Source organism: Macrotis lagotis, chromosome 1, assembly GCF_037893015.1.
Source record: "Macrotis lagotis isolate mMagLag1 chromosome 1, bilby.v1.9.chrom.fasta, whole genome shotgun sequence".
Taxonomy (NCBI): Eukaryota; Metazoa; Chordata; class Mammalia; order Peramelemorphia; family Peramelidae; genus Macrotis; species Macrotis lagotis.
The window spans coordinates 539,885,409-539,901,161 of record NC_133658.1 but is presented as its reverse complement, the minus strand read 5'-3'; the positions used below and the strand labels follow the sequence as shown (position 1 = coordinate 539,901,161).

General features: G+C 34.2%; 1 protein-coding gene across 1 annotated transcript in view; it reads right to left on the bottom strand.

Moving 5' to 3' along the window:
- SMPX (small muscle protein X-linked) overlaps nt 1-15,753 on the bottom strand; it is a 100,550-nt gene that overhangs the window by 62,405 nt on the left and 22,392 nt on the right. The window contains exon 3 of the mRNA XM_074214256.1: nt 7,718-7,804. Coding sequence (XP_074070357.1) covers nt 7,718-7,804 — 87 coding nt within the window. The remainder of the gene's footprint in view (nt 1-7,717; nt 7,805-15,753) is intronic.

The following is a 15,753-nucleotide window of genomic DNA, read 5'->3' as shown; positions in this document are numbered from 1 at the left end:
AATTATCATTATGTGTTAACTTCTTTAACTTACTTGAATTTAAGAATCTTGTTTTGTTTTGGGGCAGGAAATCAGTGGGTGGTCACTTTTCATAGAGTCATAGTGAAAAAGAAGTTCAACATTATAAGCATCTCAAAGGCAATCTAATCCAAGTAATTCCCACCCAAGAATCTCATTTACAAAATCCCTTGCAAGGATAGTCATGAAGTAGTCATTCAGGCTTCAAATCTTTAGTGAAGTGGGAAACTGTATTACCTTCCATGACTCTTGGTTACACTTTTGAATGATTCTACTTATTAAGCACTTACTAGCTGTGTGACCCTAGGTAAGTCACTTAACTCTGCCTCATTCTCCTCATCTGTAAAATGAGCTGTAGAAAGAAGTAGCAAACTACTTCAATATCTTTGCCAAGAAAATTCCAAATGGTGTCACCAATAGTCAGAAATAATTGAACAACAAAGAACAAGTTTAACCTTTCTTCCACGTGACAACTTTTCAATTCCTTAGAGTCTTTTTTTCTCCTAGCTAAATACCTACAGTATCTTCAACCATCTGACCTGTCTTGTGACCTTCAGTCTTTTCTATATCCTGGCTATACTTCTCTAACCTGGAAGTGATCCACTTAGATCCCTAGATCTTTCTCTATCTCAAAGCTTTGTGTCCTCTATATTCTCTTAATCTATCAGTATAATAACCCCTAAAAAACTGAAGCTGTTCTGACATGACATGTTCTTAAACTTGAAAAGTTTTTTGAACTATGTTTATGGACTACACATTTAATAACACATCCTAGAATATTCCCAGGAATTAAAGCTAAATCATTGACCCAGTGCTTAGCACACAGAAGACTCTTAATAAATATTTATTGATTGATTGACCTGTAGTTTATAAATGGCATTCTCTTCCTTTTGTTAAAGATGGTACATTTTCCCTCTCTAGACTGATACCTCTCTCACTCTCCAAAACCTTTCAAAAATTTCTGATGCACCTCATTTAATATATTTGCTGATTTAGCACCCTGCTATTTATTTAATCTGAGCCTGATGACTTGAATTCATTGAGAGCAGTTAGGGATTGTCTTTCTATATGTTTATTTATCTTGGACGTAAAAGCTCTACTAGACTTTTTGCTCTGTCCTTTCTAATCCAAAGATTATTCTCCTTAGAAAAGAAAATAAGCAAAACAGTTATTGAGTACTTTTCTCTTCTCTCTGTCATGTTTTATCATAGTTTTATCCACCCAAACAGTGCCTGTCTCTTCTTTAATCCTCTCCTAATTTCTTCTTATGGGGGGGGGGGGGAGCCCTTTTGTCAAATCCTCTTTTCCAGAGCATTTTATTGTTAGTTTTAATGGACCCTGATGTTCATTTCTATTAATTTCCCATTACTTGTCGTTTCTGTCTTGAGTGCCTGCCTGTCTTTTAACACCAAATTAGTCAATGATTTCCTTGGTATTAATCTATATCAGTCTCCTTAGAGAATTCTTTTTTTCCTTCAATGGAATTTTTTCTTTGTGCCTTTTTTAGATCTTTATTCTTAAAAATCTGGTTAATGAAATAACCAATGATGATTCCAAACAATAAGTGATAAAAACATGCTACCTTCTTCCTTTTAGAGAGGTAATGGAGTCAAGTTGAAGAATGAGGTATACATTTTTGGACATAACTAGCATGGGATTTTGTTTTGCTTGATTATATTTGTTACAGAATCTTTTTTTTCCTCTTTTTCAACTGGTGGGACTGGAAAGGAGAGGAAAACTAGCTACAAGGCTGTCAAAAAGAAAAAAAAAACAAGAGAACTATTGAAGCATTTTTAAATACACAAGATAGACCACAAAGAGGACCAAAAGGAAGCACAGACAAGCAAGACATCTTTGAAAATTAAATGTTGGATTTAATATATTCTTAAAAGAAAACCATGAATAAAAGAAATTTATGATTATGTACAATCTTTTCTGGTTCAACTTTGGGTATGAAAACGATTGTTTTATTTGGTGTTCATCAAATTCAGAATAAAAATAATTTCTTTAAAAATGATTTTTGAGGGGTGGCTAGGTGGTGCAGTGAATAGAGCACCGGTCCTGGAGTCAGGAGTACCTGAGTTCAAATCTGGCCTCAGACATTTAATAATTAGCTAGCTGTGTGGCCTTGGCAAGCCACTTAACCCCATTTGCCTTCCAAAAACCTAAAAAAAATGATTTTTGAGAGTTTCCTATTCTTCTTGATCTGACTTCAACCTATGAAATCTAACCCTTTTTCAAAAAAAAAATCTACTTTCCCAAAAATCTAGGATGGATGTCAGATTATTTTCAGATTTCCTCTTTTTCAATGTAATTTTAGCATTAAAGCAGTCAACTTTCTCCAGTGTTCCTATCATTTTTATCTCAACCATCATTTTATCTTTATTACTCAAAATCAAGTTCAAAATAATAGCTTTCCTTTTTGTTTCTTGCACTTTTTAAAGAATGAAAGCATCAAGATGTAATGAGGAACTGACTAAACAGTCAATAAATCCAAGTATGACTGCTGCAAATCCCACATGGATTTTGAAAAATGCACATATTTTGTGCAGAAAGGTTTTTGACCTACTAGATGAGTTGAACCCTTTTAGGTTGACTATACAAATAGTGAAGGAAACTCTCTTAATAGAGGATATTTTTCTAACTTTTAATACTGGTGAAAGTGGATGAACTGCTGAGTGTTTGTAAATGAGGCAGGACTGCAGGCCCTCTCTTACTTATAGCTGGCATGAAATTGAAAGTGCATTGCCCTGCTATTGTTTCTGTCTTTGTTACTTCTATTCTTACTTTTGAATGAAGAAGTTTAGAGATGGCTATTTCCTAATAAATTTCTAAAACTAAAAATCTCAAGCTACCAGGAGATATGGGAACAAAGTCTCTTCTGGGTTTAGAAACCAGATAGTCCATTATCAGTGTCTCAAAGAATGATTTTTGGAACCCTGTCCATGGTTAGGAGAAATATCAATTTTGAATTTAGTAGGATCACAACTATATAGAAACTGTAAGAAGTTCAAGCCCATGTTCTCTAAGAACAGAGCTGGTAAAGTGAGGACAGAGTTGTTTTGTACTTCTGTTCTGGCTATCTGGAACTAGATCACTAAATACTGGTTCCTAACAGTAGGGGAACAAGGATTCAACCAGTTTCTCAAAATGGTTTGAGCAGGCTTCAGCATACCTCTGGTTCAATTCACTCAAGTTTTGGTGATACCTAGAAGTACAAAATTGCCTTTTTATGTTGGGGAATCTCTAGTTCATCTTATTTATTATTCATACATTGTACATTCACTTATGGATATGAACCATGGGTTTTATAGTTGTATCTTTTCTTGGATTTTGTCACCTGCTAATTACCATATATTTCTATTACTAATATTCCTATGGTGATAGCTAAGCTGGAATTCAAATCTATATCTCCTCATTCCAAGTTCAATGTTCTTTCTAAGAAACTTACTGCCTTTCACAAAAATAAGCTCCTCCATTTTGCATGTGAGGAAATAAAAACCCAGAGATATGGACCTGTACTGTGGTTTTTGCAGTTAGGAAATGCTTTTACATGGAGAGTAAATGAACTTCCCATTTTTAGGATGTGTCAAAATCATCATATAATACTAAAATCACAACCATTAATGGCAAAATACTTCTCTAAACATTAATGAAGACAGGGAACATATTAATTGCACCAGGAAGAACCAGATGACAGAATTTTGAGGAGAAATGTCAAAGCAAAACAAAGTCTGATTTACAATCATTTCAGTCGATCAAATCATCAATCCCTTGTCAAAATTAGTTAAAAACTGCTTATTTTCATAAAGACAAAATAATCAGTTAACGAACTAAATATATCATAGTGTTAGAAGAAAACAATTAATATAAGGATATTTAACCATTCTGTGTGTCATAGATGCCTTTGGGAAACTGAGGCCCATGGCTCCCTTCTCAGAATATTTAAATAAATAAATAATCATGTTCAAATAAATAATAAATAAGGTTTTAAATTAAGATTTTAATTAGTTGTTTAATTTTAATTCATTAAAATTTAAAATAATAATTTTTATATAAATGAAATACATAGAATCATAAAGGAAACCAATTATACTAAAATACAGTTATCAAAATATCTTTAAAACAAGTTCATTTATCCTAGATTAGGAACATTCCATCTAATGCAATCCTATATTTTTACAAATGAAGATACTTCATGCAACTCTAGGGAAGTAAATGATCTGATCATTTACAATTATTTCTTGAAATGATTGTAAATCAAACTTTGTTTTGCCCTACCACTTTTCCACAGAAATTCTGTCACTTGGTTCTTGCTGAAAGTTGTATCACAGGTGGGAGTTGACCCCAGGATCCTCTGATACTAGTACTCTTTTCCAGTTGCTTTGTTCTTGTAATGTAATACAGTACCATGGCAGCAAAGAGAGAGAGGTACTTCTATCTATGTAATGGAGGCTTCTAAAGAAACTTCCAGATTATGTTCACACCTCCACTACCTGTGCCCTTTCTAGGAACCTGAGAGATTATGGACCATTGGCAAAGCCATGGATTAGCTAATGGATAATCCCAAATGAGGTTATTGAAGGAATTGAAGGATTCTGTGTCTTTCTCTGTCAGTGACTCTGAGTAATGGTGAAAGGATAATACAACACTTCCTTTTCATTGAATGGAGAGGATTACTTTCACTATGTACTAAGTATGGTGTTGGGAGAGTTTGCTTTGAAATCTTTTAGAAGAAAAGAACATTATAAATATAAACAATGCCTGGTGCTCTGCCTGGCCCCCTGTGGATATTTAACAGAAAGGACCTAGACTGAATAGAATATCTTTGGTTTTCATTGTTATAATTAACCCTGTTTGTGCTTTGAGTATGCCTTGATCTCTGGATGGGTATTGTGTAAAATGAAAATGAATTGTAGACTCAAAAAAGGCAGCTCTCTTAACATTTTATTGTGATAATCACAATGTGAGAGGAAGAGAAGGAGGAAAGTAGAGTGAGAAGGAGAATTTGTAGTATCAATGCACTGCTTTTACTGTCTAAAATCCCTTCATGTAGGTCCTTAGAGTTGTCAGGCCAGCAAAGGTCACATGAATGAACCCTAAAGAAAGTTATTGCCATGACTACCTAAAGGGATTCTGGAGTAATATCACCACAGAAACAGGTCTTTAAAATTCCCATAAAATTGCTCCTAAGTAAATTAGTAGGGAGAGACTTGCAGTTGACATTCAAGTAGTTTCCAAGTTGGGCAATGCTCTGGTGTTGTAAAACCCTACTTGTTACTCTTGGAATCTTTAGCCAAGAGATGGAATGAAAGATGACAAAGAAAACCAAGTCTGTCACACCCCATTAACTATCTTTTAAACTGATGCCTCAGTATTTTCATTTTCACTATAATTTTACCTCAGGCTAGTTTCTTCTTATTCTTACAAGTAACTAACTGGTTTTTTGTGGGGGGGGGATCAACTTCTCATCCTCAAAGTTAAATTAAAAGGTGAACCAAACTTTCAGTGAAAAATTTTCTAAGAAACCTGCTGCCACTTATCAAGGTAATCTCCTGCATTTTTTATGTGAAAAATTGTCCTAGTTCATCTTGTTCACAATGGCAGTGATGACTGTTCTCTGGAGGGATTTCACAAAAATTTCTCTTTGAGAACTAACTTTCCTCTCTTCTACCAGGCCAAAGGGAAGCCTGAAAAGGGAGAAACTATCACACCTGCCCCTGAGAGCTATGTTGTCTTGACTCTTTAGTCATCTGGTGGAAGACTGAATTTTACACTTTCCCAGCCAACTAAGGTAATCAGACACACCAATGATGAGGAATCTTCAGTACTTGAGGTCAGAGGCATTACAGTACTGACAGTCAAAGCTTTAAATCAGAAAGATAGATATATTCACAAAAACAGATTAAGTTTTGATATTTCACACTAATCCTCATTTAGGCACTTTTTTTTTCCTTTTCCCAGCTCCCTTTATGTTTTGCCTTCTCCTATTAGAACGTAAACTCTTTGAGAATATAAATTCTTTGTTTTTATATCACAAGTAATGACACAGTACTTCATACACAGTTATTTAATAAATGACTGATCCATCCATCCATCCATCCATCCATTCATCCATCCATCCATCCATCCATCTTATCCAACCAGTCAGCCAACCAGCCAACCATCTATTTATATCAGTTCAAAATGTCTAGTTAGCATGGAGAACTCTAGTACTAGAAATGGAGGAAATTCAGAGGAGCAAACCTCTGACTGTGGGAAATAATCCTCAAACTGCTTCTTCCAAACTGTATTTCTCTTTGGCACAATAACTTAAAGCTACCTCAAGAATGCTCATAGGGGAAAGATTGGACACAGAAAATGAAGTTTTATTAGAAACCATAATTTGGAATTTGGTGTTCAACCACAAACCATTTGGTCCAGGAGTTAAAAAAACCTCAAAAAAAGTTTTAACACTTAACTGCTTTGCCCTATGAGTCCCATTAGATTCCATTTCCTTTGCCTTATTGTAGCAAAAGCTTCTAAAATTTTTAAAATTATTATTTCTTTAAAGACAAACTCTCCCAATTTTATCAGGGATATTACACAGAGGGAAGGAAATAAACATTTAAAAGTTCACAAAGAACCTTCATCTTGGCTTCATTATTAGCCTTAATAGTCTGACCTCCATTTTAGTTGAGCAATTTCTTGGTAAAGAAGAGGAAGAAAATAAGGCACAGAAAGGATTACCTAAGAGAACTCATTGCAAAGGTGTTGTTGCTGTTACTATTGCTATTGCTGTTTTATTGTTGTTATGTTTTGGAAAGGAAATTTTTGACTTAATACACTTTAAAAATGTTTTTTGTTTAATGCTCCTACACAATTTTGTTTGATACTACATGCCCACCTACTCAACTTGATCATACCTCAAAAGCTGCTTTAAGTCCCACTCAGACAGATACAAACCTCCAACCCAGAGCAAAGCAAATTGATTGTATATAATTATAATTTTATTTTATTTTGTTTCATTTTATTTTTCCCCAGGTTACATGCAAAAACACATTTCAACATTTGCTTCCAAAACTTTGAGTTCTAAATTCTCTCCCTTCCTCACACCCAACTCCCCCTCATTGAGAAAGCAAGTTACTTAATGTAGGTTAAAAATATGTAGTCATGAAAAACATTACTGTAAAAGTCATGCTGTAAAAGTCAAGATGCACCACCCCCCCAAGAAAGAGAAACCTCAAGAAAAATAAAATGAAAAAAAAAGTAAACTTCAATTTACATTCAGACATCAACAGTTCTGTCTTTGGGATGAATAGTATACTTTGATTGGATATAATTATAAAAAACAAAATGAACCTCTAGGCTCTCTTCTTGCATTACTACACTCCTTCATGAATCAGTCCACAAATCAATCAACAAATATTTAGGGAATCTTTTTGTCATACAAAGCACTGAAATAGGCATAGAAATATAATTGCATGGGAAAATAGACTCAAAAACTAATTAAGCTAGGTCCTGGAAAAAAGCTATTCCACTGAATATATTGAAGAGATAGAGGAGCTGTCTCTAGGTTAGACTGTTCTTTCACTCATTCTCTCCCAGGTCTAGAATGTTGCTCATAGCCAAGCTCTTGGCCTCTACTCCCCTCTAGTGGGAAGAGACGGAGCTCACATAAAAAGCACCTCAGCCCCAGCTTTTCTTCTCCTTCCCTTACCTCATCTGTTTCAGGAGTAAATTCTTTTCTTTTGGGAGGTTGTCCTGCTCCTGGTCGAAAGGCTCCCATTGGGATGTTGATATTCGCCTGTGAGAGAAAAACATTGAGATAGTGATCACAGGAAAATAATAGTCCTGCAATGAATTTCTGGAAAGACATCCTGCTGCCCAGTTACCTACTAAAGAGGCTGGAGAGAATGCAAACAGATATTGAATTTTATAAGGAAGGATAACATGTGTAACAGAACTCCAAAGCTAATTATAGCCTACCTCATTACTGCCCCCATAGTTCTACCCTTCAGGATTATAGAGTATGAACTGAAGACAATTATGGTTCTTTATTTCTTAGGATACATAGCGCTTTTCCTATTCTGCGCTTTCTATTCATGATGGAAATGCATATTTCCTAAGCCCAGGAAGGTAAACATCTTCAGTAGCCTGATTTGAATCTCTTCCATCCTCCACATTCATCCAAGGCTTTTATCTACAGTGTAAAGGAGATTTAGCTAGGCTAGACACTCTTCCTTCACATCCTTATTCCATAAAAGTTCACCGACAATACCAGCATATAAATGAGTCTTTATTCCCCATTATGTAGTCATTTGTGGTAGTGACTGAGAAGGGCAGCAGACTGGAGAATCAAGGCTCCCATATACCATTTAGATGATTTAATATAGTAATTATACTCATCAACAACATATCAGGATTATGATATTAAACTTAAGTACCTTAAATTTTAAAACTTCTTAGAATGTTAAGACATTGTGAGTTTTATAGAGCCTCTCATGAATGAATGTTAAAAAACATTTACTGAAGGCTGGGGATGTGCCAAGCACTGTACTAAGCCCTTGAAATACAAAGAGGAAAAAGAAAGACAGAACTTGTTCTCAAGAAGCTCACATTCTAATAAGTAGAAATAGCAAGAAAAGAGAATTTGGCTGCAGAGAAGATGCAAAGGCCCAGAAGGACTAAGAGTTCATTGTGGGATAGAATGCAAAGCCTAGGGATTGAGAGTCCATCAACAAGTTCAATGACACTGTGTTAGGGTCCAAAAGTGATAGTGACTGAGCAGAAAATAGGACCCCAAAGGACCTGAGGATCCAATGACAGAGAAAATGGTAGGAAGTAATCCTCCTTTTTAAATCCAATAGCTTGGATTTAAAGGAAATAATATTTTATTTGAACCCCACAATAGCCATTTAAGTGAAACTATCATCCTCAGTTTACAGATGGGGAAAATGAATTTTAGATTCAGTTAGTGTCAAAGAAAATATTTGAACTTAATTCTTCTAACCTCTCTGTGCCTCAGTTTTCTCAAGTGAGACATGTGAACTTGGTGGCCTCTAAGGTCTCTTTCAGCTCTAAATCCAGTGCAATAAACTTTACATGACCCCATTTTCTGTTTCTCAAGTAAATAAAATATTTGAAAAGAAAATAAAAATGTCTTTTTATATCATAGAACTGAGAGAGAACTTTTATTATTCAGTCTTTTTAGTAGTGTCCAATACTTCATGACCCCATTTGTGTCATGGCTTTCTTGGCAAGGATATCATTTCCTTCTCCAGCTCATTTTACATATGTGGAAACTGAGGCAAACAAAGTTAAATGACTTGTCCAAGGTCATATGATTAGTAAATGTCTGAGACCAGATTTAAACTCATGATGATGAATCTTCCTGATTCCATATCCAGGGCTCATTCCACTGCATCACCAGGGCCAAAGAGGGAACTGGAGCTTATCATCTGATTCTGTTAGCCTTAAGAGGAAGGGAATGGGCAAAGTCCAATACTTTAAAAGCATTTGAATATGTATAATATAATTAAATATAACATTTCAATGTAAATATATCTATAAAGATTGTTTCCTGAACAGAGTAAAGAAAATTTCCTACAGTTGGTATTAGAAAATTACATTAGAATATGTAGTTTAATTTCATAAAGTGTATATCCTAACCCCCCCCAAAAAAAAAGATTAAAAGTTTTGGGGAGGGGAAAAAAGAGTTTTAGATAGAATTTTTAATGTTCAAACTCAATAAATGAAAGTTAAAGGATATACATTTGAAAGATCAATGAAGGAAGTATTTAAAAGACTTAATGTTACTTCTAGGAATTACCCAATAATGATACCTTTTGAAACAAGTTTTTGAGAGTTTTACCTCTTTCCTCATACTACAAATAAGCTGACAGATCAATATTCTACTTCTTCAACATTTTTGACAATATAAAGCATACCCTCCAATAGTTCAAATTGTAACACATCAGTCTTATGAAATTTTTGCCCATATCTTCATAGAAGATCAATCAACACAAAAAACCAAAGGTGATTCCCAGTGTCTTGGAGAACACTCTAGACTGAGTCAAAATAGAAGAGGGATCCTTTTAATAGGCAATGTTTTCCAGATGTTCTTATCAGTATCAATTTTAAAGTCAACGAAACTGAAGCAGGCAGAGGTGTGATCACATAGCCTAGGGTCACACAGCTAATAGGTGTATGAAATCAGATTTGAACTCAGATCTTCCTTATTTGAGGCTCATTGTGCCACCTTGATGCATATTGCTCAAGTTATGACATGAAATTGTATGGGCAGCACTCACAGTGCATTAACACATAAATCTTGGTTATGGACACTCAATATGGACAATGAGGTGGGGTTAGCATTGGATAAGAGTAAAACATATCATGAGAAATTATGAACCATTTTTTAATAATTCAAAAACTTCTTATTATAGTTAATTCAGATTTATTTAACAGGGATCCTGAAGTGATTTCTTGATGATTCTGTATAGATGTGAATCATGGACCAGTATGATCTCAGAATAATCAAAATTGTAAGTAGCCCTTAGGACAATGAAAATGGTAACTGAAAGTAAGTGAAAGTTGATCATTAATGATGACTTGCATACAAAACAAAAGCAATAAAAATCATCATCAAGGGTACAGGTTATTGGAAAATGAAGAAGGTTAGTTCTTAAGGAAAAATAAGGAATAAATAACACATAAGACAAATATTTCAGTAGTACATGTGAAATATCAAAAGACTATTATTAATGTATTGGAGAGACTGTCTCTGCAGAGGATTTCTGAAAAACACAGCTAGTTAAGTGTCTGAGGTCAGATTTGAACTCAGAAAAGTAGATCTTCTCAACTTCAAGCAAACTGTGAATACTCTCTATTGCACCACCTAATTGCCCCTTCTGGGAAAAAACATATGAACAAGAATGAGAAGAATGAGAAGACATAAATGACTTACTTGATCTGCATCAGTGGAGAGAGTTATCACATGAAAGACACCATGAATATCAAAAGATCAAAAGGACAAAAAAAAAATCCAAAGAAGAAGCAAAAAGGATACTAGAGGCAGGCTACCTGAGATCTAGTCCTGAATTTGCTTTAGGACATTAAGAAAGTAATTTAACCTCTCTGGGCTTTATTTTACTTATCAGTTGAAATTAAATTATCAATTAAGCTCCATTTGACTCTAAAATTCTATGATATATGTTGCTCATTAAAATTAAATGAGTACTAAAAATATCAGAAAAATAGTAAAAGCTGAAGTTTTCAAATAAAGAGAATTAGGATACATATACACAAAGTTAACTATGATGCTTTCAGAAAAGTCTATTATGTGTAAAACTATGCATTTTGATATACTTCTGCAAATATTGCAGTTTTATTACACTCAAGTACATTTTAGTCACACAACTTATGAAGTATTACCTAGTATATAGACCCTTTGAAGACTTGCCTTACTGATCAAATAAGAATGGTTTATAGGCTTCATAGCAATTATTTATATTTATAGGTCATTGAAAACAGTTCATTTCCATAAGAGTATAGAATTCTTTGGTTGTGAACACTCTGCAAAGTATTAGGAAATGTTTGATTATCAACAACCCTATTTTTATAAACACAAGTAGGAGTTAAGAAGAGTACCTAAAAGAAGAAACTACCGGGTATTACTGCAATTTTTTAACTAGTTATTCACCATTATGTCTAAAAGGCAATAAAACTATGCATACCCTTTGACCCAGAAATACCCCTACTATGTCTGTATCACAAAAAAGATTACAAAAAAAGGTAAAAAAAACCCACATGTACAAAAATATTAAAGCATCTCTTTTTGTGGTAGAAAAGAATTTTGTAGGGGGCAGCTAGGTGGCTCAGTGAAGTCAGGAGTACCTGAGTTCAAATCTGACCTCAGACACTTAATAATTGCCTAGCTGTGTGACCTTGGGCAAGTCACTTAACCCATTGTTTAAAATGAAAAAAAAGAAAAGAATTTTTTGGTGGAAAAGATGGAGTTGTCCATTAATTGGGGAATGGCAGAACATCATGAATGTGATGTAGCATCATTATTCTATAAGAAATCATTGGGGATAGGGCTTTAGCATGGCCTGGGAGGACTTGTATGAATTGATTCTGAGTGAAGTGAGCAGAACCAGAAGAACATTGTACTAACAGCAACATTAGGTAGCAATCAATTATGATGGACTTTTTCATTTCAGCAGTACAATAATTAAAGACAATTCTAAAAGACTTGTGATGGAAAATATTTTCCATATCCAGAGAAGGAACCATGGAGCTTAAATGCAGACCAAAGCTTAGTTTCTTCAGTTTTTAAAAGCTGTCTTATGTATAGTTTTTTTTTCCTCTCTGATGGGCTTTTTTCCTGTTTCATTTTGATTCTTCTAGGAAAACATGACTAATATGGATTTATGTGTAGCATAGTTATATACATATAAAACCTGTATAATATTGCTTTCTGTCAGGGAGAGAGGAAGGAAAGGGAGGGAAGAAGCAAAATATGAAACTTAAAACCTTGTAAAAATAACTGATGAAAACTATCATTGCATGCAGTTGGAAAAATGAATTAAAAATTTTTTTTAAATAATTAGATATTTACCATCCTGAGGGCAATATGTATCTCAACTCATAAAAGAGGTGGAAGAAACAATCTGCTGTGGTTTTTAATCTAGATTACATAACTGAAAACCAGATGTTTACCAAGAGATGATAAGAATACTTTCAAGTTTTATGTCCTCTAAAACAAAAGGAGGCATAATTTCAAAGCATGATGGAAATGTAATAAAAGGATTTGGATTCAAATTCCTACTCTAATTTATCTTGGGTAAAGAATTTGATACCTCTGGACTTCAGTTTCCTCTCCTATAAAATGTAAATAGAGTGGGGGGGAGGGTAATCAAAATTACCTCAAAGTTGCCTTCTACATCTAAATATGTGATCATAGTACTTAGAAAATTCCCACATTTATGTTATAAAAAACTGATTTTTTTAAGCAACTGTGGATTGCTCTTATTCCAATGATTAGACGGATGCTAAGTTTTTTCCACAGAATACAGTTCCTTTGTAAGAGGAATACCCATCAAGTACACGAGCAAATATTGGGTAGTAGAGCACAGAAATCCTGAAGCCAAAAGGGAATATACTGAGAATCAGTCTCAGGAACTTCAGATGTGTTTGTCATATACCAGTTACTTTTAGAAAGAAGGAATGAAACAAACATGAGGTACCTACTATGTGCTAATCCCTAAGTGCTAAGCACTTTCCAAATATTAGCTCATTTGATCCTCACAACAACTCTGGGAGTAGTATTATCTACATTTTTGCAACTGAAGAAACAGGAAGGCAGAGATCTAGAAACTTTTCCCGGGTCTTGTAATTATAAGTATCTGATTCTGGACTTGAACTGTGCCACTTAAAACAACAGGGAAGGAAAGGAGTTCCAAATGGGAACTAATCTGGAAAAATATTATTTGCTCAGAGGTTAACTGAGGTGAAGTCATTCCCACTGCAACCCATGTATTAATTCCTGACATATATATATATATATATATATATATATATATATATATATATATATATATATATATATGACTTCGGAGTTATAAGTAAAGTTAACAAATGGACATTTCTCATAACTAATAAAATCAAATGAAGTATATTTCTTGTATATTTGTAATGTGGAGCAGTGATCAGAAGAATCCTTAATCAATTTGGTGAATACTCCAACTGACTTAAGAATATAGAATGTGGCCATACTGAGAGAGGCATGAGCCTCATTAGGTGTCCTTAGAGAACTCCTCTGATTGATTCCTCATGATTAAGGTTGCATCAAAGATTGCTAACTGAGAATTTGGGGTATAGATTTGTTAAAGGAATTTTTCTAAACCACAAGGAAATGGTTCCATTTTTCTCTCTTTTTAAACTCTTCCCCCTTATAGCAAAATTTCTTTCCTTAACTTTTCTATAGTGGAATGGGGAGAGGATCTTTGCTCCCTCCACCAACTCCAATGGAAAGGTTCAATGTTGGCTCACAGCAGAAGCACAATCAGTGAAAGGCATGGACTTGCCTAAAATTGTCTTAGATAGTACCTTCTTTTATTTATTTAAAGCAATGGGGTTATGTGACTTGCTCAAGGTCACACAACTAGGCAATTATTAAGTGTCTAAGGAGATGGTAGCTTCTTGACCATTCAATTCCCTGAATGACTTTTTCTGTCTTTCATTTTCTTTTCTGAGTCTGGATCAGCAAGTAACAAATAAGATAAATGAAATTTATTCCATCCTTGACAGTTATCTTGGGGGTGAAAACTCTTGAGTTTAGTATTCAGGTGTCAGTTGACAAGAGGGAGAAAATTTCCCATAACGGCACACTTCTCAGAAGATGGAAGGACCACTCCCAGAATTGTCCTGTAACTGGAGAGCTAATAAAATAATGTTGGGTGGTCTAGAGACCTAGACCTCATCAGTCCTCCATGATAATTTTTCTGGGTTTGATAGATATCACTGATCTGAGGAGAATGGGAAATATTTATTTACAAGTTTTTTTATGAAAAAAAAACTTTTTTTATTTTGAGGGGGCAGAGGGGAGAGAAACAAAGAAAAAATTGAGTGCTTATCACATACCAACTTCTATACAATTCTTTTTCCTTGAGTACTTTTCACTTTGTATTTTCTGTAGTGGAAGTTTTTTTTTTAACTTTCCTATACCTGATACATTGACTACCTTTGTGGAAAGTTAACCTATTACCCAAATATTCCACTTTTTAGCTCTCTTTTGTATATTTTCTTTCTCCTATAGATTATAAAGTCAAAGGCTATCTTTTTTCATATTTGTATTCCCATCATGTAGCACAGTGACTAGCACATAGTAGGGACTTAATAAATGCTTATTGACTGACTAATTTACCCCATATATGATTCATAAGTAATCTTTGTTTTAGAGATTTCCCCATTTTGATACAGGCTAGTGACACAACCAGAGAAATAGATAGTCTCTTTTTTTTTTGGTGTTAGTATCCAAGAATAGGCCAGGGTCTATGGTAGCCCAAAATCTCCAGCAGGTCCTGAGCCACAGGGTACAGATAAATAAAAAGAGTTATCAGTGCAACATGATCAATGAAACAGAATAGATTCATTTACATAGGATTTCATGTAACCAAATTATGATATCCAAAAAATGATTTGGGATTAGAGGGAGTGGCACTATTCCCACACGTAAATTGGTTGCTCACATTTCTATCTCATCACATTTGTGGGAAAGTTTGAGATAATGGAAATATGAACCTTGAACTGGAAATCAAAAGATCCGTGTAAGAGTTCCATCTCTGCCAGCAACTTACTTCGGGAACATTACTTCATCCTTTTCGGTCTCAATTTTCTTATCTGTATAACTAGGAAATTATATTAGATAATTTCTGAAGACCCTTTCCATGTCCAAACTTTTAATACAGGTCTATATTTTGAAAAAGGTCTTCAAAATAAATTCATAAAACTATGCTTGCTAAAGGCAGAAAATAAATAAAGATCAGGCTAAAAAAAGTTGGGATTGTTACATGAATATTTTCTTTTTCAGGGAGCATAATATTTAAAGAAACTGCACCAGAATATTTTTAACACAAATACTATCTAGAAAATTCTGAGAGATCATGGGAACTGAATTAAAATGTTCAAAATTCAGTGATTTAGATAATATAGTAAAGTAGTTATAAAATATGTTTTCAGATAACTAGAACT